This window comes from Salvelinus sp. IW2-2015, linkage group LG22, assembly GCF_002910315.2.
Source record: "Salvelinus sp. IW2-2015 linkage group LG22, ASM291031v2, whole genome shotgun sequence".
NCBI lineage: Eukaryota > Metazoa > Chordata > Actinopteri > Salmoniformes > Salmonidae > Salvelinus > Salvelinus sp. IW2-2015.
The window spans coordinates 20,136,767-20,160,199 of record NC_036862.1 but is presented as its reverse complement, the minus strand read 5'-3'; the positions used below and the strand labels follow the sequence as shown (position 1 = coordinate 20,160,199).

Genomic DNA, 23,433 nt, shown 5'->3' with positions numbered 1-23,433 from the left:
TAATAGCTGGGTATGTGGTGGTATAGGTGTATAGCTGGGTATGTGTGTATAGGTGTATAGCTGGGTATGTGTGTATAGGTGTATAGCTGGGTATGTGTGTGTACCTTTCGAAGGTCCCCTGATCTATCTGTTCTAGATGTTTCATGAATACTATTAAAGTAAAATGTACCTTTTTACACAGCATCTCAACTGTCTCCTTTGCTTATAAGCAAATTAAATAGCAACACGTCTGCTAACATTGTTGTCTTAACATAATCTGCCAGAGGTGACAGGACAGGAGCAATCTTTTTTTTCTTACTCTCACATTGCGAAAAATAAATGACCCAAAATGGCATCCTATTTCCAATAAAGTGAACTACTCTGGTCGAAAGTAGTGCCCTACATAGGGAATAGGGTGCCATTTGAGACGCAAGCCTAGTCTATTCAAGAGCGATATTAACACTTTCCTCAGCTGGTAACTATTATCCTGTCCTCCGGCGAGAGGTTTGAAAGGTCAAAGGTGAACAGTGAAGGGCCATCTTACCGTCGTCCAGGTCAGGTATGATGGTGACCCTGGCAGTGTGGTACTCCTGTCTCAGACGGCCTCCCATGGGCATACTGAGGGTAACGTTGAAGCTCTCCTCCTCTTCATACAGAGAGTCATCTAATGATCACCACACGACAGGACTTCTCCGTCTCGCCCTTATCGAAGCGCAGGACACTGTTGTGTTCCTCAGGTCTGGATATGTAGTCAGAGTAGGACAGGACTGTAGAGGGGATGGTCCCTTGTAGCTGTGGCTGTAGGAGAGAGGAAATGAGAGGAGGGATGAGAAGAGAGGGAGGTGTGTGTGTGTGTGTGTGTGTGTGTGTGTGTGTGTGTGTGTGTGTGTGTGTGTGTGTGTGTGTGTGTGGTGTGTGTGTGTGTGGTGTGTGTGTGTGTGGTGTGTGTGTGTGTGTGTGTGTGTGTGTGTGAGTGTGTGTGTGTGTGTGTGTGTGTGTGTGTGTGGACTGTACCTTGCTGTGTGTAGCAGATGACCATGAGTTCCTGTGTGACATCACCACTCCTGCGCACTGGGATCAGCAGCTCCCAATGTCCTCCTCTATAGGGTAGACTGCAGACGGGATGAACACTGTCGACTCTGGGGAGGGGAAAGAGAGCGAGGGGGGGTGAGACAGAGAGAGTGAGTTGGGGGGAGAGATAGAGAGAGGGGGAGACGAGAGAGAGAGAGGAAGAGAGAAGAGAGAGAGAGAGGAGAGAGAGAGAGAGAGAGAGAGAGAGAGAGAGAGAGAGAGAGAGAGCGAGAGCGAGAGAAAGCGAGGGACAGAGAGAGAGAGAAGGAGGAGTGAGAGAGAGAAGGAGAGAGAGAGATAAACCATCACATCCTTCTCACTGTGTACATACTTATTTCATTAATACAGAAGTTATGCTGATGAGAAGAGGGTACAACAATGTGTTGAATATTTCTGTCTATTACAATATGTTGCTGCTGGTGCACTGGTCCAGGCTCCTCTCTGAGGACAGAGTTCTATAAAGGATGAGTTGACCCAGTGAACTGAGGCAGAAGACATAGTCTGCGTCGCAAATGGCACCCTATTTCCTATATACAGAAGTACACTCCTTTTGACCAGAGCCCTATGTATGCTCTGGTCAAAAGTTGGGCACTATATTGGGAATAGGGCATCATTTGGGATCCATCCAGAGGATACGATGACTAACATCAGTGGTTGGCACAGACAACTACCCAGAAGCCTCTCTGATTTGACAGCTGGCGCACAGGGACCAATCAGGGAATACATATACATTTAGTGAATTGTTAATAGGAAAAGTCCAGATACCGTACTGTAGACTTTGAATGTGAAGAAGGACAGTTAAAGTGGGCCTGGATAATAAACCTGACGTGTCTTGATTCTGTTAGCAAGCAGAGACCTGTTCAAACCATTGGTCTTTTTTTACAGTTTGTGTTAGTCACTCCCCCTGTCCTGTCCTGTCCTTTCCTCTCCTTATCTCCTTCTCTCCTCTCCTCCTTTACTCTGCATAGCGTGACTGTGTCTAAGTTACTAAACCTGAGTTACATCCCAGAGGCCTACACTAAGAAGTATCTACCCCACATAGAAAAGTTTACAATATTCTCTCTATCACTGTTATGCTTCTTCTTAAAACCTATTCTTTACTGTAATTGTGAATCTGGTCATCTGTGCTAATAAGGTGCCAGTGTGCAGGGCCTGAACTCTCACAACCCCCAACAGTCCCACCTGACCAATTACTGTCTGACCAGGACACTGGACCAATGGCTCCCTGCCCTTCTCAGYCCGGTCTTGACTAAATAAGTAGATGTTCTACCTCCTACTCAGGCTGGCAGAACCTACAAGCTTATAGCCCTTAATACCAGCTCCTACCAAGGCTGACAGGCCTTCATGTGGAGGGCTTCTCCTCTCTCTCTCTCTCTGACTAAATTTGAACTCTTCTGATAGTTGAAGAGATTCACATTTAAAGGAGCTGCTAGAACCTGGGTCAATTGTAATGTAAGTCCCAAATGGCACCCTATTCCGTATGTAGAGCACTCCTTTTTACCTGGGCCCATAGGGCTCTGGTCAAAGTAGTGCACTAAAAAGGGAATAGGGTGCCATTTGAGACACAGGTGTATTCTGAGAAGCTGGGAAATCATGGAAATCTAAAATAGCATTTTGATATGTTAATGTGTAAATATACATGTTTGTGGTCATGAAGCAAAATTATATGTTAATGTGTAACGGCAAAATCATAATATTGTTATTACAGCTGCACCATCGAGAGCATCCTGACTGGTTGCATCACTGCCTGGTATGGCATCTACTAGCTTTCGACCGCAATGCTCTACAGAGTGTAGTGTGTACGGCCCAGTACATCACTGGGACCAAGCTTCCTGCCATCCAGGACCTCTATACCAGGCGGTGTCAGAGGAAGGCCATAAAAATTGTCAAAGACTCCAGCCACCTTAGTCATAGACAGTTCTCTCTGCTACCGCACGGCAAGCGGTACCGGAGCACCAAGTCTAGGTCCAAGAGGCTTCCAAACAGCTTCTACTCCCAAGCCATAAGATTCCTCAACATCTAATCAAATGGCTACCCAGCCTATTTGCATTGCCCCTCCTCTTTTACTCTGCTGCTACTCTCTGTTTATTATCCATGCATAGCCACTTTRWTAACTCTACCTACATGTACATATTACCTCAATTACCTCGACTAACCTGTGCCCCCGCACATTAACTCTGTACCGGTACCCCTTGTATATAGCCTCGCTATTATTATTTTACTGCTGCTCTTTAATTATTTGTTACTTTAATTTCTTATTGTCATGACTTCCACCGAAGTTGGTTCCTCTCCATGTTCGGGCGGCGGTCGGCGTCGCCGGTCTTCTAGCCATCATTGATCCATTTTTCATTTTCCATTTGTTTTGTCTTGTCTTCCCACACACCTGGTTTCAATTCCATCATTACATGTTGTGTATTTAACCCTCTGTTCCCCCCATGTCCTTGTCTGGAATTGTTTATTGTAAGTGCTTGAGCACGTCAGTTTTTGCTCTCCTGCGCCTGACTTCTCTGCCGCCAGTACGCACCCCTTACACCTATATATATATWTTTTTTAAATTAAACATTTTTATATTTTTGTATTTATTTTATTTGTTGATATTTTTTCTCTATCTTGAAATAAATGTTTTTTTTTGTTGTTKTTTTTTACATTTGTTTAGGTATTTTTTCTTAAAACTGCATTGTTGGTTAAGGGCTTGTAAGTAAGCATTTTACTGTAAGGTGAAATGGGGATCCTAATAAAATACCTAATACCTTTGTCAGCCTCATTAGTGAAGCTGCTCTCTGTTGTATTTGGCGYATGTGACTAATACAATTTGACTTGACTTGATAGCTGCATGTTATCTTAATTTCCCTCAAGGGACTAGAGTGTTTTGTGAGACAAACAGTACCAACCTCCATACATTTTAACCAACGTAAGTTGTTGACAGAATATTCCTCCTCTCACACAGAGGGACCCCAGAGGGGGAAGTAGAGGAGAGGCATCATTTATATGTACATTATGCAAGACTTCCAGCATTATGCAAGACTTCCAGCATTATGCAAGACTTCCAGCATTATGCAAGACTTCCAGCATTATGCAAGACTTCTCAGACTTCCAGCTACAGTATCACAGGGGAACGAACGGCTTAGCTGCTGTTTTTAAAAACCTTGTTTGTCTGAACTGTATTTAGATACTTTGACTACTGTACGTCCCTAATAGCACCCTATTCCCTATGTAGTGGGAATATGGTGCCATTTGGGACACAGCCGTTGGGTAAACAACATGAGAAGCCTGGGAAGGCTCCAGTCTACTGTTCTCCATCCATACCCTGGGTCTGAACCTAACCTTGGGATTCTCCATACCCAATGTAACTGTATTTATTTATTTAAGCTTGTTTATTTACCTTTCTGGAGGAAACAACTTCCCATATGGACTATGGTTACAGTGTTACTGATCACTAAATCTAACCTGGGGTTGCAAAACTCGGGTAACTTTTCCAAAATTCCCAGGCTCTGGAGCCAGGCCAGGGATTGATAAGAGGCAGAGAGCAGCTTCACTAACAAAGAGCAGCTTCACTAACAGAGAGCAGCTTCACTAACAAAGAGCAGCTTCACTAACAAAGAGCAGCTTCACTAACAGAGAGCATATTCACTAACAGAGAGAAGCTTCACTAACAGTGAGCAGCTTAGCTAACAGAGAGCAGCTTCACTAACAAAGAGCAGCTTCACTAACAAAGAGCGGCTTCACTAACAGAAAGCAGCTTCACTAACAGAGAGCATATTAACTAACAGAGAGCAGCTTCACTAACAGACAGTAGCGTCACTTACAGGAAAGCAGCTTCCATAACACATACGAGAGCAGCGATAACTAGATCAGCCCACTACAGAGAGCAGCTTCATACACATCATACTACAAAAGCAAGCCACGCTTCACTAAACAGAAAGCAGCTTCACTAACAGAGAGCATATTCACTAACAGAGAGCCAGTTCACTAACAAAGAGCAGCTCAACTAACAAGAGCAGCTTCACTAACAGGAGCAGCTTCACTAACAGAGAGACGCTTCAATAACAGAGCAGCTTTTCACTAACAAAGAATGCAGCTTCACTAACAATGACCAGCTTCATACAGAGAGCAGCCTTACTAACAGAGAGCAGCTTCACTAACAAAGAGCAGCTTCACTAACAAAGAGCAGCTTCACTAAACAGAGAGCAGCTTCACTAACAGAGAGAAGCTTCACTAACATGAGCAGCTTAGCTAACAGAGAGCCAGCTTAGCTAACAGAGAGCAGCCTTCATAACAGAGAGCAGCTTCACTAACAGAGAGCAGCTTACTACACAGAGAGCAGTCTTCACTAACAAGAGAGCACAGCTTCACTAACAGAGAAGCCATACTTCACTAACAGAGAGCAGCTTCACTAACAAAGAGCAGCTTCACTAACAGAGAGCAGCTTCACTAACAGAGAGAAGCTTCACTAACAGTGAGCAGCTTCACTTACAGAGAGCAGCTTCACTAACAGAGAGCAGCTTCACTAACAGACAGTAGCGTCACTTACAGAAAGCAGCTTCACTAACAGAGAGCAGCTTCACTAACAGAGAGCAGCTTCATTAATGAGGCTGACGAAGGTATTGGGTATTTTATTAGGATCCCCATTAGCTGTTGCAAAAGCAGAAGCTACTCTTCCTGGGGTCCACACAAAACATGAAACATTACATAATACAGAACATTAATAGACAAGAACAGCTCAAGGACAGAACTACATATATATTTTTTGTAAAAGACCAATACAGTACATTCACACAAACTATCTAGGTCAAATAKGGGAGAGGCGTTGTGCCGTGAGGTGTTGCTTTATGTGTTTTTTGAAACCAGGTTTGCTGTTCATTTGAGCAATATGAGATGGGATGGATTTCCATGCGATAATGGCTCTATATAATACTGTACACTTTCTTGAATTTGTTCTKGATTTGGGGACTATGAAAAGACCCCTGGTGGCATGTCTGGTGGGGTAAGTGTGTGTGTCAGAGCGGTGTGTAAGTTGACTATGCAAACAGTATGGGATTCACATGAATGTTTCTTATAAAAAGAAGAAGTGATGCAGTCAGTCTCTCCTCAGCTCTTAGCCAAGAGAGACTGGCATGCATAGTATTTATATCAGCCCTCTGATTACAATGAAGGTCCATGTTTTGTTATCCACTGACCTGGATGTTCTCACCCACCTACTATAAAACCCTGCCTCTCCCATAGAGGTAACCTCAGACCAACCATCTCTGCTAAGACTGATGAAGAACCTACCTRTAGTAATGACTTATCAACCATTAGTCATTTGAACACAACACTGTTAAGACTGTTAAAACAAGCTATTCTGGAACATGGAACTGTAGTACATACCATCAGCTGGGTCGAGGATCTCCACAGTGGCTGTGTCAGGGAACTCCAGGGCAGCCATGACAGGTTCTGACAGAACAATCTGGAAGGTCTCAGACTGCTCGTACACTCCATCCTGCAGGATCCTCACCCTCCATGTGGCCGTGGTCTGACCTGGGTTAAACTGGACCTGCTTCTGGGCTTTACCACGGAAGTCCTTATCCTTCTCCGCAGTACCATCGGTGGTGCTGATGCCTTGGCGAGGAGGGAGGAGAGGAGAGAGGGGACATAGAGGAAGAGGAAATGATTACATGTACTGTACATAAAACATTTCTTCTTATAATGTGGCATTCAACAAGATAAGATCAAACGGTAGCATCCAGATATAATAACCGGTCAATAACAGAGCCCAGTCAGAGATGGGTCAGAGAAGCAGTCAGTGTTAGATAAAGTTGTGATGTGTCAGCTAGCAGATGGCCCTGACGTGGACCAGGAGGAGGGAGTAAGGTAATTACAGAATTGCTTGGAGGAGGGGGTGGTAATCAGGACGTCACTCTCGATCTGGCCCCTAGTGGTCTGACTGAACACAGAGGACACTGTAATACATATTCAATCTTACCAAGGTCAATTACCTACCATGCCACATTGGGAGATCATTTTGCTTCCTTTCAAGCTACATTACCTTGACACAATTAAGCTATATTGTGGGTAAAGCAGAATCAACTTAAAACAAGGTTGTCTATGCAGGTAGTGTAGAAGTATTGGTAGATCGACATTATTGTTACTGCCCAGCCTACTGAGTCTAGCCTGCCCAGCTTGCTGGTGGTAGTTTGTGCCAGTGCTGTTTGATCAGACCTTCTGTCACTGAGGGCTGGTGATTATGGCAGGACTCCTGCTGTTCAGCTAGCTACACTGGCTGGCTCGCTCTGAGATAGACCAACAAAAATATTAATTATTTAATTATTTAATAATAATAACAACAACAAACAAACACATAAATGAAGAAGCTAGATAAAGATAAAAGAGCGAGAGAGAGAGAGAGAGAGAGAGACTGAGAGATTCAAGTGAGAAGAGAGAAGATAACACTAAAGAGCTTCAACGGTGCACAGATGGAGGCAGAAATGTATGAGTTGGGGTATTGGACCAAAATGACCATTTCATTCTTTGAAGTGAGCTTTGATATGCCTACACCCAGAAGGGAAATGGGCCATGTACGTATTCATGGGGCTGCTACAGTTCTTGCTGACATGTGTTCATAGATAACATGGATGAGCTAAACAGAGCCGGAATATATATCACCTGTCTTCAAAGAGCAGGCAGAGAAGCGGCTCCCTAACTCTGTCTAAATCCCAAATGAGACCCTATCCCCTACACAATGCACTACTTTTTTTTTTACCAGAGCCCTATTTGGGTTCTGGTTAAAAGTAGTGCACTATATAGGGAATAGGATGCTATTTGAGACGCAAGCCTTGTCTCTCTCACAGCAGAAGGAGGACTACAGCTCCCTGATCCCAGAAGCAGCTCTGAGGCCTAGCAGCAGGCCTGGGTTTAAATATTATGACATTTTTGCTTTAGCCTATATAGCAGCAGGCTAGCTCTACATAGCTGCTATACTAGCAYCTCCCCTGATGCACACAACTTTACAGAATGGCTCACAACGTCCAATAAAGAACCAGGTGTCCAGTTAAAAGTAGTGCGCTATATAGGGAATAGGGTGCCATTTCAGATGTATCCTAGATCTTGTGATCAGGGCTGGCTCTGGCAGGCCAGCAAGCAGGGCTGGGATGGAGCAGATATCCCCTGTCTCCTCTCAGTGTGAAGCACTGGCCTGAGATCAGTCAGTGTGTCATCTCAGTACCAAGGCAGATGGGTAGTGGGTCTGTCAGACTGATCTGATGCCTGTGAGTCTGGTTCATCTGAAGGCTTGGCTTTCTCTTTCCATCGCCCTTCATCCTTTGAGGTTTGAGATCCATTAAACACATTGAGGAGCAGAAAGGACTGCCAGTGTGCGGTGTGTGCTTCTAGAGGTTTCTGTGTCCCTAATGGCAACCTATTCCCTCTATAGTGGCCTACCATAGGTCTCTGGTTAAAAGTAGTGCACTACCTAGGGAATAGTGTTCCATTTGGGATGCAGACCACATTTCTCCTGTTCTGTCCTGTTCTAACCTCCTATAAGCACACAGCTGGAGAGCCAGAACATTTCACTGATGTAATGATGTTCGTCTGAGAAATATATCCATGTACTCTCAAATACTAATATCTTTAATATTTTTTTAAAACAGCTTCAGAAGTTTCCACAGTATGGAATTGAGTTATTTATCGTCGTAAACAGAAATGCTAATCAGTCAACCCATTAGAAGGGGGATAGAACCCTCTTCTTTGTGTTCTTCAAGAACAGTTCCTTAACTTGAATTATTTCTTGAAGAGGGCAGACTCTTGAGATAGTCTAATGGTCATATTATCTGCATATTATCTGCATATTATCTGCATACTCCCCTGAGAGAGAGCGAGATCATTAGCTAGCAGAGACTCAGGGCTGTTTCCAAATTGGTACCCTATTCCCTATTTAGTGCTGTACTTTAGTCCAGAGCCCTGTGACCAACAATGGACCCTGGTCAAAAGTAGTGCACTATATAGAGAATATTTCAGGCCATTTGGGATGCACACAGGAACAACGTAACACACCACAGCCTCAACGCTAGCAAATACACAGTGAGACACAGCTAGGGACAACTCAATACACCCGACCCATCTGATCTGACCTCAAACTTCAGCTATTCAAACTAGCACAGCTTTATTGACATCCCGAACGTATTAGGATTCTGGACAAAAACAATGAAAACAATACCAGTGGTGCCAGTAGTAGTCAGCCATAAAAACTTTGTTATAAACCCTGTGTATAAAATTTGTGTTATAAAACTAAGGTTTACTGTCCCATCTTTTGTTGCACTGTGTTTACTCCCTATTCAGTCCAGGACAGTAAAAGTTAAGGAAGGTTCACAGAGAGAGGCGTCTAACTCGGCGACAGCGGGTGTCTTTCTGACAACTACCAACTCTGCGTAACCTCTCCCATGAGCCCTTGCTGTCCCCAGGTGGGTTGGCTAAAAGGGTAAATCCTGCCCTGAGGAGAGGGGTCAGGGATGAAAGGTTGTGACCTGTATGACCCTGAGGTTGTCTGTCCCTCCCCTGCTCTGTCGGAGTCAAGAGATTGACCCGCCGCTATTTTTGGTGTGCATCCCAAATGGCACTCTTCTATTTGTTCTCCAAGGCTATGTCCCAAATGGCATAAAGAGTGCGCTACTTTTGTCAGGACATCCATTAACATCCCTTTCCTTTAGAAAATGTGTGGATTGGACCAGGAGTGACAGTTGGCTAACTCAGCCATCTGCTACATGAACATGAAAGGCTGAAAAGCTGTGGAGCTTCCCTGGAGGGATAGAGCCAAGGATGTCATGATGATGTCTATGGATGTCCTGACTCTGATGGGAATAGAGTGCCATTTGGGATGCAGGCAATGTGTATAAGGATGTGTATAATAAGGTAGTTTGACTCACTGACGAAGGATGTCTCTCCCAGGTATCCTCGTCGTTTGAGGACCACCTCCAGATACTTGGCCTCCTCGTCCACCACATAGTACTCCTTCTCCAGGGAGACCCAGGCCCAGTTCAGCCTGAACACCTGGTTCTTCAGCCTGTTGCCTCCTAAACACACACACATACAATCAGTAGTCTCAGAGAGGATCACTTAATAATGTGTCTTATGTGCCACTTAGCAGACAAGTGAATTACAGTACAGTGAATACAGGAACCCCCCCCACACACACACACATTTGGAAAACTTTATTAGAATCCACAAATTACATTATATCACGTGCTAGTGTTGTTCTGTGCAGATGTTTGTGTTTGTAAACAACAACAGTCAACAACAACAAAAATGAAGATCGACATGAGAGGGAATTCATTCAGCAAAGACAACGGTAGCGTTTGAGTTTCTGAACTCATTATTTGCACTTCAAAACATTTATAATGTAATAGCTGTTCGTTTTCAGGACATGTTCCTATCTCAACATCTTCTCATTAGAATAATTACCTGGTGGTTTTATGGGTGCCTGTAGGACAGCTAGGCTGCCTGCCTATATTCGTTGGGAGGCATCAGTTATCAGCACAAACACACGCACATGCATGCGCCCACACACACACACACACACACACAAGCATGAGCAGACACACACAAACAACACACAACCTCACTGCCAGTATATTCAGTGGGAGGTATCAGTGCAGTAGAATGTCTAATCGGCTTCATTGAAATTAGGAGATAAAGTTTAGTCTGTGTGTGTGTGTGTGTGTGTGTGTGTGTGTGTGTGTGTGTGTGTGTGTGTGTGTGTGTGTGTGTGTGTGTGTGGTGTGTGTGTGTGTGTGGTGTGTGTGTGTGTGTGTGTGTGTGTGTGTGTGTGTGTGTGTGTTGTGTCAGGGTTGTTTATCAGTCCTGTTTGAAGTGGAATTCAAAGCTCTGTATTCCTGGAGGACAGCACTGCCTGTTACCGTATCGACCACAGAGAGAGCGACACCACACACAGACATCAAAACACACACAAAATGACAAGTCATAGCACGTAGGCGCTTACACAACACAACCACACACACCACACACACACACACAACACACACACACACACACACACACACACACACACACACACACACACACACACACACACACACACACACACACACACACACACACACAACACACATACACACACACGCGCGCGAGCATGAACGTGCATGCATGCAAGCACACACATACACACACACACACACACACACACACACTATTGCCATTAACATCAGGGTTATAACAGTGGCTCCAAGCCCCTCAGCCTAAACAGAAGAGTGTGAAATGAGGGATGACGGGAATGGAGTGAATGAACGGAGAAAATGGAGAGGAGGGAGATGGAGGAATTCAGGGAGAGGAAGGATGATGAGAGAAAAGAAAATGGAGGGATGAAGAGGCTACAGACCCAGGTGTTTCTACAGTACAGCTGGACAGCTGGCAGATGTGAGGTGGGAGGAATGAAAGAATGAAAGAGAAAACAAGGAGGGTCTCATCCTGAGTCCCGAATGGCACCCTATCCCCACTGCTTTTTTTCTATTCTTCCCCTCTAATCAGGGACTGAATTAGGCCTGGGACACCAGCTGGGTGCAATTCATTATTAGGTCGAACAGAAAACCAGCAGTAGTCCCTATGGGCCCTGGTCAAAATAAGTGCACTATATAGGGAATAAGGTGCATTTGGTACACATGCTGAGGGTATTGTTCTGGGTTTACAGACAGCTGAGTCTGTTTGGGGTTGGCACCACTACTGAGGCCATAATCTCTCTCTCTCTCTCTCTCTCTCTCTCTCTCTCTCTCTCTCTCTCTCTCTCTCTCTCTCTCTCTCTCTCTGCGCTCTCTCTTACTTCTATCCTATCTCGCTTCTCTCGCTCTCTCGCGCGCACTCTGCCTTCATTCTGCCCTCCCCCCACTGAGCCTACCCTCCCTCTCTCTCTCTCTCTCCTCTCCCCCATTCTGCCCTTCCCCTCTCCAGTTGTCATGGTCAGTAAATATGTCAAGTCCAGTCGACCGCTCTGCTATGTAGCCTTTTCTTTTTCAAGAGAGGGTGAGACCTACACATTCACAAGGGTGTTATTGTTTTATTGTGTGTGTGCGTGTGTGTGTCATACCAGGTCCAGCAGAACAAACACACAGTAGAGGTCAGAAGAAGAAGAGAGAAGAGAGAAGAAGAAGAAACTGTAGTTTTTTGTTCACAACTAAACTCATTAAACATCCTGATTCTGTCAAGAAGACTGTGGAAGAAAACATAACTTTATCATGAACCAACTCAGACATCGCTGCCTGAACCATGGAGTAAACTATACTGAACCACAACATGGCCAAAAGGACAAAGAGAGAGAACTGCAGGAGAGGAGACAAAACTCATCAGATCTTATTCTGTCAAGAACACTCTGTGGCAGAAGAAAACACCTCATGACTTTATCATGAACCAATGAACCAACTCAGATCTCACTGCTGCCTGAACCTCTACCTGTCGTCTTCTGAACAGAGAGAACAACGTGAAAATGACAATGATACGGCTGAACAAACAGAGAAGAATAAGGTTAACAAAGTGAAGATGACGAAGGTAGAGCTAAATAAAGTGGAGATGATGAGGATACGGCTGAACTAACAGAGAAGAAGAAGGTTAACAAAGTGAAGATGACGAAGGTAGAGCTAAATAAAGTGGAGATGATGAGGATACGGCTGAACTAACTCAAGGGCTGACGGTTTTCTGGCTGATCCTCAAAGTCTGATTGTTTCCATGGTAATGGGTTCCATCTACACGGTTTTAGTCGGAAGATTACATACACCTCAGCCAGATACATTTCAACTCTGTTTTTCCCAATTCCTGACATTTAATCCTAGTAAAAATTGCCTGTTTTAGGTCAGTTAGGAATGTAAGAATTCCTATGTGAAATGTCAGAATAATAGTAGAGAGAATTATCTATTTCAGCTTTTATTTCTTTCATCACATTCCCAGTGGGTCAGAAGTTTACATACACTCAATTAGTATTTTGTAGCATTGCCTTTAAATTGTTTAACTTGGGTCAAATGTTTCGGGTAGCCTTCCACAAGCTTCCCACAATAAGTTGGGTGAATTTTGGCTCATTCCTACTGATAGAGCTGGTGTAACCGAGTCAGGTTTGTAGGCCTCCTTGTTCGCACACACGTTTTCAGTTCTGCCCACAAGCCTGTCCTTAAGCCATTAAGCAACAACTTTGGAAGTATGCTTGGGGTTATTGTCCATTTGGAAGACTCATTTGCGACCAAGCTTTAACTTCCTGACTGATGTCTTGAGATGTTGCTTCAATATATCCACATCATTTTCCTGCCTCCTGATGCCATCTATTTTGTGAAGTGCACCAGTCCCTCCTGCAGCAAAGCACCTCCCCAACATGATGCTGCCACCCCCGTGCTTCATGGTTGGGATGGTGTTCTTCAGCTTGCAAGCATCCCCCTTTATCCTCCAAACATAACGATGGTCATTGTGGCCAAACAGTTCTATTTTTGTTTCATCAGACCAGAGGACATTTCTCCAAAAAGTATGATCTTTGTACCCATGTGCAGTTGCAAACCGTAGTCTGGCTTTTTTATGGCGGTTTTGAAGCAGTGGCTTCTTCCTTGCTGAGCAGCCTTTCAGGTTATGTCGATATAGGACTCGTTTTACTATGGATATAGATACCTTTGTACCTGTTTTCCTCCAGCATCTTCACAAGGTCCTTTGCTGTTGTTCTGGGATTGATTTGCACTTTTTGCACCTAAGTACATTAATCTCTGAACGTGTCTCCTTCCTGAGCGGTATGACGGCTGCGTGGTCCCATGGTGTTTATACTTGCGTACTATTGTTCGTACAAATGAACGTGGTACCTTCAGGCATTTGGAAATTGCTCCCAAGGTCGAACCAGACTTGTGGAAGTCTACAATTCTTTTTCAGAGGTCTTGGCTGATTTCTTTTGATTTTACCATGATGTCAAGCAAAGAGGCACTGAGTTTGAAGGTAGGCCTTGAAATACATCTGCAGGTACACCTCCAATTGACTCAAAAGATGTCAATTAGCCTATCAGAAGCTTCTAAAGCCATGACATCATTTTCTGGAATTTTCCAAGCTGTTTAAAGGCACAGTCAACTTAGTGTATGTAAACTTCTGACCCACTGGAATTGTGATAGTGAATTATAATTGACATAATCTGTCAATTGTTGGAAAAATTACTTGTGTCATGCACAAAGTAGATGTTTTAACCGACTTGCCAAAACTATAGTTTGTTAACAAGAAATGTGTTTTAATGACTCCAACCTAAGTGTATGTAAACTTCCGACTTCAACTGTATATGAACGTAAACCAAGCAACTACATCCATGCCACCGGCCCCATGTTTCCCAAGCCTGTCCATTCTCAGGGGTTAAGGCCATACTACTTTAATAACTCCTGCAGGTAGGACATCTGCTGGAGCGAAAAGAGCTTTTCCCCTGTGTGTGTTCTGCCTGGCTCTGCTGGAACAGAGGAGTGTGTGTGTGTGGTTAGATCTTCCTACCTTGTACTAGGGCTCAGAGGGAGCAGCTAGACCCATGCCACAGGTAAGCACAGTGTGTGTGATCTCTGAGTCGTGAAGTCTACTGGTCTTAATCACCTGGCCCTCTCCCAACACAGATCTCCCACCCATCTCTTTATGGAAAACTGCCACAAGGTCCTCATTTCCTTCCAGAACTCCCAGAGTTGTGAAGGCTACTGGCCTTATCCCTACCACATGAATCACCCGGCTCTACCCCACCACAGCAGTCATAGACAACCACAGAAACTCTGCTACAAGCTCCTCGTTTCCATCCAGAACTCCTTCAACAACCCGTAGAGTTATACAACTACGCTAATAAGCACTCACAGCTGTTGTAAGAGACTTCTAACCGACTAAAATGTTGTTAAGAGAAGACGGATCTTCCTAACTTCCTGGGTATGCTGGATTAAAGTTAGGATCTTGTTGTGGAAAGCTTGGCATCGTCTCTAAGTTTACACAACATTGTTAATGTTAGCTTGATACACATCTGAGAATGGAGGAGATGAATAGTAACATTAAGGCTTTGGGTTCCCTATAGTGCACTAAACTCAGCAAAAAAAGAAACGTCCTCTCACTGTCAACTGCGTTTATTTTAAGCAAACTTAACGTGTAAATATTTGTATGAACATAACAAGATTCAACAACTGAGACATAAACTGAACAAGTTCCACAGACATGTGACTAACAGAAATTGAATAATGTGTCCCTGAACAAAGGGGGGATCAAAATCAAAAGTAACAGTTAGTATCTGGTGTGGCCAACAGATTAAGTACTGCAGTGCATCTCCTCCTCATGGACTGCACCAGATTTGCCAGTTCTTGCTGTGAGATGTTACCCCACTCTTCCACCAAGGCACCTGCAAGTTCCCAGACATTTCTGGGGGGAATGGCCCTAGACCTCACCCTCCGACCCAACAGGTCCCAGACGTGCTCAATGGGATTGAGATCTGGGCTCTTCACTGGCCATGGCAGAACACTGACAGTCCTGTCTTGCAGGAAATCACGCACATAACGAGCAGTATGGCTGGTGGCATTGTCATGCTGGAGGGTCATGTCAGGATGAGCCTGCAGGAAGGGTACCACATGAGGGAGGAGGATGTCTTCCCTGTAACGCACAGCGTTGAGATAGCCTGCAATGACAACAAGCTCAGTCCGATGATGCTGTGACACATCGCCCCAGACCATGACGGACCCTCCACCTCCAAATCGATCCCGCTCCAGAGTACAGGCCTCGGTGTAACGCTCATTCCTTCAACGATATATGCGAATCCAACCATCATTCCTGGTGAGACAAAACCGCGACKCGTCAGTGAAGAGCACWTTTTGCCAGTCCTGTCTGGTCCAGCGACGGTGGGTTTGTGCCCATAGGCGACGTTGTTGCCGGTGATGTCTGGTGAGGACCTGCCTTACAACAGGCCTACAAGCCCTCAGTCCAGCCTCTCTCAGCCTATTGCGAACAGTCTGAGCAATGATGGAGGGATTGTTCGTTCCTGGTGTAATTCGGGCAGTTGTTGTTGCCATCCTGTACCTGTCCCACAGGTGTGATGTTCAGATGTACCAATCCTGTGCAGGTGTTGTTACACGTGGTCTGCTACTGCGAGGACGATCAGCTGTCCGTCCTGCCTCCTTGTAGCGCATTCTTAGGCGTCTCACAGTACGGACATTGCAATTTATTGCCCTGGCCACATCTGCAGTCCTCATGCCTCCTTGCAGCATGCCTATGGCACGTTCACGCAGATGAGCAGGGACCCTGGGCATCTTTCTTTCTGTGTTTTTCAGAGTCAGTAGAAAGGCCTCTTTAATGTCCTAAATTTTCATTACTATGACCTTAATTGACTACCGTCTGTAAGCTGTTAGTGTCTTCAACGACCGTTCCACATGTGCATGTTCATTAATTGTTTATGGTTCATTGAACAAGCAAGGGAAACAGTGTTTAAACCCTTTACAATGAAGATCTGTGAAGTTATTTGGATTTTTACGATTTATCTTTGAAGGACAGGGTCCTGAAAAAGGGCCATTTCTTTTTTTGCTGAGTTTACTTTTGTAGTAGTGCACTATTAAGGGAATAGAGGTACAATTTGGGATGCACAGTTTGACTTCAGTGTCAGTTAACCACAGGGATGTCCTGAGACCATGTATAGGTATAATACCACACCAGTCTGCCTGTGCCCCGGTCATACGTCTCATTGTGAACATTACATGGTGGCATGATGTCTAATCATTTACATTACGCTGGAGACATAAACATTCACATCAAGCTAAGCTTTCTACATTATGCACTTTAAAGCAGACCTGCTTGGGATCAGGAATAGTAGCCAACATGGAGAGGGCAAAATCCAAATATGTGCAATGCCTTCAGAAACATACTTTTTACATTCATAATTAATGACTCCGTGAATACATTCTTTACCATATGAGAGAGTCATCATCAAGTTTGGGAAGCCAAAATAACCACACCACTGGTGCTTGTGTCAGGCAGCTGAAGTGTGTTGGTGCATAGAGGTGTGTTGGTGCAAGTAGCCAGAGGTCAACTTCCCTCCATAACGTTTTTTTTCTCAGTAATTAAGATAAGCAGGAGTTGAAGTAAGAACACTTCAAAGAGGCCCTAGAAAAACATCTCAGTTAATCTTTAACCGCTGCCCAGGGTCAATCTGCTGAGCTAGAGGTTAGTTGACTAAATTGGTTTCCCATATTACTCCTCATTCCCAGCCAATGGATAAGCAGTCACTAGCCACTTTTTTCGAAAGTATACACCAGCCTAAAAACCTCACTTAGCTAATGTCCTCTGTTGCCAGTTCCAGAGTAACTTTAGATTAGACTCTTGATCTATGTACAGTGCATTCAGAAAGTATTCAGACCCCTTCACCTTTTCTTTGTTAAGTTACAACCTTATTCTAAAATTTATTTTTGTTTTTCCTCATCAATCTACACACTGGATCAATCTCATCAACACTCATCAATCTACACACACCCATAATGACAAAGCGAAAACAGGTTTTTGAAATTGTAGCAAATTCATATATAAAAAAAACTTAAATAAATATTCAGACCCTTTGCTATGAGACTCAAAATTGAGCTCAGGTGCATCCTGTTTCCATTGATCATCTTTGAGATGCTTCTACAACTTAATTGGAGTCCACCTGTGGTAAATTCAATTGACTGGACATGATTTGGAAAGGCACACACCTGTCTATATTAGGTCCAGTTGACAGTACATGTCAGAGGAAAAACCAAGCCATGAGGTCAACGGAATTGTCTGTAGAGCTCCGAGACAGGTTTTTGTCGAGGCACAGATCTGGGGAAGGGTACCAAAAATATTTTGCCGCATTGAAGGTCCCCAAGAACACAGTGGCCTCCATCATTCTTAAATGGAAGAATTTTGGAACCGCCAAGTCTCTTCCTAGAGCTGGCAAACTGCTCAATCGTGGGAGAAGGGCCTTGGTGAGGGAGTTGACCAAGAACCTGATGGTCACTCTGACAGAGCTCCAGCGTTCCTCTGTGGAGATGGGAGAACCTTCTAGAAGGACAACCATCTCTGCAGCACTCCACCAATCAGGCTTTATGGTGGAGTGGCCAGACATTAACCACTCCTCAGTAATTATTATATATATATATTTTTTTATGTAACTTTTATTTAACTAGGCAAGTCAGTTAAGAACAAATTCTTATTTACAATGACGGCCTACACCAGCCAAACCCGGGCGACGCTGGGCCAATTGTGCGCCGCCCAAATACGGCCGGTTGTGATACAGCTTGTATTTGAACCAGGGTGTCTCTAGTGACACCTCTAGCACTGAGATGCAGTGCCTTAGACCACTGCGCCACTCGGGAGCAGTCTAAAAGGCACATGACAGGGTGCTTGGAGTTTGCCAAAAGGCACCTAAAGGACTCTCAGACCATGAGAAAAAAGATTCTCTGGTCTGATGAAACCAAGATTGAACTCTTTGGCCTGAATTCCAAGTGTCACGTCTGGAGGAAACCTGGCACCATCCCTACGGTGAAGCATGGTGGTGGCAGCATCATGCTGTGGGTATATTTTTCATTGGCATGGACTGGGAGACCAGTCAGGATTGAGGGTAAGATGAACGGAGCAAAGTACAGAGAGATCCTTGATGAAAACCTGCTCCAGACCTCTCAGGACCTCAGACTGGGGAGAAGGTTCACCTTCCAACAGGACAACAACCCTAAGCACATAGCCAAGACAAACACAGGAGTGGCTTCGGGACAAGTCTCTGAATGTCCTTGAGTGGCCCAGCCAGAGCCCAGACTTGAAACCGATCTAACATCTCTGGAGAGACCTGGAAATAGCTGTGCAGCCATGCTCCCCATCCAACCTGACAGAGCTTGAGAGGATCTGCAGAGAAGAATGGGAGAACCCCCCCCCCTCAAAAAAATACAGGTGTGCCAAACTTGTAGCGTCATACCCAAGAACACTTGAGGCTGTAATCGCTGCCAAAGGTGCGTCAACAAAGTACTGAGTAAAGGGTCTGAATACTTATGTAAATGTGATTTTAAAAAATTACATGTTTGCAACAATATCTTAAAACCTGTTTTGCTTTGTCATTATGTGGTACTGTGTGTAGATTGATGAAGAATATTTTTTTCCCATCAATTTTACAATAAGGCTGTAAAGTAACAAAATGTGGAAAAAGTAAAGAGAACTGAAAACTTTTCGAATGCACTGTAAATGGATTCACACTGTGCTCATTATAGAGGGACGGTCATGTTAATAGAAAATAAATTAGATTAAATTAGTTAATTCACCTATTCTCCCATGTCACTCTAGCTTTATTGTTGATGCCAAGGTGTGTCAGCGTGAAGCCTTCATCGTGGTATTGTACTGTTAACTGTAACTGTAGTGGGCTGTGTTGTAATGGACAGGAGAACTCTGTGAGGGAGGCCAGTTAATATAAGCGGCTGACCTGAGTTGTGCCACTGCCAACTCGGTGCCCTTGTCTCCCACACAGACTCTCTCTCTCTCTCTCTCTCTCTCTCTCTCTCTCTCTCTCTCTCTCTCTACAGAGAGATTGTAACAGACGAGAAAGATGTCTCAGAGTAATCCGCAGACAGTTTAAACAGTTGAAGCATGGTAATGATGTACCGAGAGAGATGGTCTCGACGGTCTACGCGCAGTTTTACACACCCACCAGTCCGACGCATGTATGAAATGTACAGAGAGCAGAGCTCTCAGAGTAACTACGGAGTTTTAAACAGTGGAGCATGGTAATCGATAGATTGGTATGTGACAGCAGAGAGATGTACCCTTCTAGAGTAATGGGAGTTTTACAACAGTGGAAGGATGGGTATGAATGTACAGAGAGAGATGTCCTCAAGAGTAATGGGAAGTTTTAAACAGTGGAGGCATGGTGAATGAATGTAACAGACGAGAGATGTCCTCAAAGATAATGGGAGTTTTAAACAGTGGAGCATGGTAATGGAATGTAACAGAGAGAGAATGTCCTCAGAGTAATGGGAGTTTTAAACAGTGGAAGGCATTGGGTATGATGTAACAGAGAGAGATGTCTCAGAGTAATCGGGAGTTTTACACAGTGGAGCATTGGTAATGAATGTACAGAGAGAGATGTCCTCAGAGTAATGGGAGTTTTACACAGTGGAGCATGGTAATGAATGTAACAGAGAGAGATGCATCCTAGAGTAATGGGAGTTTTAGCACAGTGGGAGCATGTAATGAATGTAACGAGAGAGATGTCCTCGAGAGTAATGGGGAGTTTTAACAGTGGGAGCCATGGTAATGATGTAACAGAGAAGATGTCCTCAGCTAGTAAATGGGAGTTTTAAACTAGTGAAGCATGGTAATGAATTAAAACAGAGAGAGTTGTCTCAGAGTAATGGGAGTTTACACAGTCGAGAGCATGGTAATGGAATGTAACAGAGAGAGATGTCCTCAGAGTAATGGGAGTTTTAACACAGTGTGAGCATGGTAATGAATGTAACAGAGAGATGATGTCTCAGAGTAATGGGAGTTTTACAAGTGGAGGCATGGTATGGAATGTAACAGAGAGAGTGTCTTCAGAGTAATGGGAGTTTTCTACAAAGTGGGCTGTTGAATGTAACAGAGTTAGAAGGATGTCCTTTCGAGGATGTAATGGGAGTTCTTAGCATCACAGTGGAGCATGGTAACTGATGTAACGAGAGAGTGGTCCTCAAGAGTAATGGAATGTTTTACACAGTGGGGCATGGTAATGCAATGTACAGAGAGAGTTGTCCGTCAGATGTAGATGGGAAGTCTTTACAACAGTGGAGCAATGGTAATGGGCAGTGTAAACAGAAGCAGCAGATCGCTCCTCACAGAGTTAATGGGAGTTTAAAACAGTTGAGGGCATGGTAATGAACTGTATACAGAGAGAGCACTGTCTCAGAGTAATTGCGGAGTATTTTTTAAACAGTGGAGATGGTAATTGATGTAACAGAGAGAGATGTTCCTCAGTAGTCAACTTGGGTGGAGTTTTAAGCGTGGAGGATGGGTAATGATGTATAACAGAGAGCAGTTGTCGTCATAGTATAATGGGAGGTTTTACACAGTGACAGAATGGTAATACAAGGAATGTTACGAGAGAGATGTGCCTCTCTAGAGTAATCGTTGGTGGGTTTTACACAGTTGGAGCTCTGGTATGAAATGTAATCAGAGAGAAGATGTTCGCTCAGACGTAATGGGAAGTGTTTTACAAAGGTGGAGAATGGATAGAATGAATGTAATACGGAGAGAGATGTTCACTCCAGAGTCAATGGGAGTGTTTAACTAAGTGGAGCATGTTAATCGTTGTAACAAAGAGAGAGTGTCCTCAGAGTAATGGGAGTTTTACAATCATGGAGCATGGTGAAGATATGTAAAAGAGAGAGATGTCCTCAAGAGTAATGGGCCAGTTTAAAACAGTGCGATGCATAGTAATGAATGTAACTAGAGAGAGATGTCCTAGAAGGTAATGGGAGTTTTAACACAGTGAGGCATGGTAATGAATGTAAAGAGTAGGAGTATGTCCTCTAGAGTAATGGGTTTTACAACAGTGACCTGGTATGCATGACAGGTATAGCAGATGTCTGAGACTGATCAGACATATAGAAAAAACGGAGTAAGGAGTAAGATGGATTTAAATGGTAAAGAGAAGTCCTCAGAGTAATGAGGATCTGTTCAAGTGTAAATTGAAGATCTAAGATCGCGAGGTGTAATAGGGATACAGTGCGACGATGAATGAATGTAAAGAGAGAGATGTCTCAGAGTAATGGGAGTTTTAATGCAATTCCGCAGTAGAGAGAGTGGCCCATAGGTACCTGTGCAGTTTTTAACAGGGATATGTAATAAGCAGAGTAGTAGATTATTCCTCAGAGTAATGGGAGTTTTAAACAGTGGAACATGGTAATGGATGTATAACAGAGAGAGATGTCCTCGCAGAGTAATGGGAGTTTTCTTTACAACAGTGGAGCCTGGTAATGAATGTTAAACAGAGAGAGATGTCTCTTAGAGTAACTGTAGGAAGTTTAATTACACGTGGAGCATGGTTAATGTAATGTAACAAGTAGAGATGTCTCAGAGTATGCGGAGTTTTTAGAACAGTGTGACGGATGGTAATCATGAATGTAACAGAGAGAGATTGTCGCGTCAAGAGATGTAAATGGGGAGTTTTAACACACAGTGTAGCATGGTAGTAAGATGTACCAGACGAGAATTCCTCAGAGTATGGGAGTTTTAAAAACAGTGGAGCCTGGTAAATAATATGTAACAGAGAGAGATGTCCTCAGAGTAATGTGGAGTTTTACAGAAATTAATAAGTTAAGGAGGTCAGACTGTCCATTCGAGAATGGGTTTTAACAGTGGAGCGAGTGTATGATATGTATCTGAGAGAGAGATGCCTCAGAGTAATGAGGAGTGTTTAAAACAGTGGAGCATGGTAAATGAACTGTAACAGAGAGAGATGTTCCTCAGAGTAGAATGGGAAGTTTTAAACAGTGAGCATGGTAATGAATGTAAACAGAGAGAGATGTCCTCAGAGTATGGGAAGTTGTTACAACAGTGGAGCATGGTAATGAAATGTAACAAGAGAGCTGTCCTCAGAGTAATGGAGTTTTAAACAGTCGGAGGCATGGTAAGAATGTAAGAGAGATAGTTGTCCTCAGAGTAATGGGAGTTTTAAACAAGTGAAGCATGGGTAATGAATTGTACACAGAGAGAGATGTCCTCAGAGTAATGGGAGTTTTACAAGGATGTGCCTGCTAGTGCGAACTGCTTGCGGGCGGAGATGTCGGAGGATGACTTGGAGTGATGGCAAATGGCCTGCCCTACTCCTTGTGATATAGGCAGACTGATGAGAGAGGCGCATGACCGAGAGGAAGAACAGTAGGTAGATAGAGTGAGTTATTTGAGAATGAGAGAGGGTTATTCTGGCGGTTGACTCCGTGTGCATGCATGGCTCCCAGCTCCGGTGTAATAGGACTCGTCTGCTGTGTGGGAACAGAACAGGACCGTTTGGAGTCGCGCAAGGGTACAGAGAGGAGAAGCTGAGAGAGAGAGGACGAGAGAGCTGACGAGAGAGAGTGAGAGAGAGAGAGAGAGAGAGAGAGAGAGAGAGAGAGAGAGAGAGAGAGAGAGAGAAGAAGAGAGAAGAGAGAGGAGAGAGGTGGGGAGACCCGTGCGCAATCCTGGCCCCAGCTCACCCAGGGTGAACCAACTAAGGACCATTTTCCCTCCCCCGTCTGCTGTGTGTGGAAAAAGAGACAGGACACAGAGAGAGGCGAGAAAAGAGCGAGAGAGAGAGAGCGAAGAGAGAGAGCGAGAGAGAGAGAGAGAGAGAGAGAGAGAGAGGAGCGAAGCAGAAGAGCAGAGAGAGAGAAGAGAGAGAGAGAGAGAGAGAGGCGAGAGAGAAAAGAGAGAAAGCAG

General features: G+C 44.2%; 1 protein-coding gene across 1 annotated transcript in view; it reads right to left on the bottom strand.

Annotated features, from left to right (window-relative positions):
- Positions 1-949: 949 nt before the first annotated feature.
- LOC111949576 (FRAS1-related extracellular matrix protein 2-like) overlaps positions 950-23,433 on the bottom strand; it is a 74,143-nt gene continuing 51,659 nt past the window's right edge. The window contains 3 exon segments of the mRNA XM_023966860.2: positions 950-1,118; positions 6,418-6,648; positions 9,948-10,094. Of these exon segments, the coding sequence (XP_023822628.1) occupies positions 1,057-1,118; positions 6,418-6,648; positions 9,948-10,094 (440 nt within the window). The 3' untranslated portion in view covers positions 950-1,056.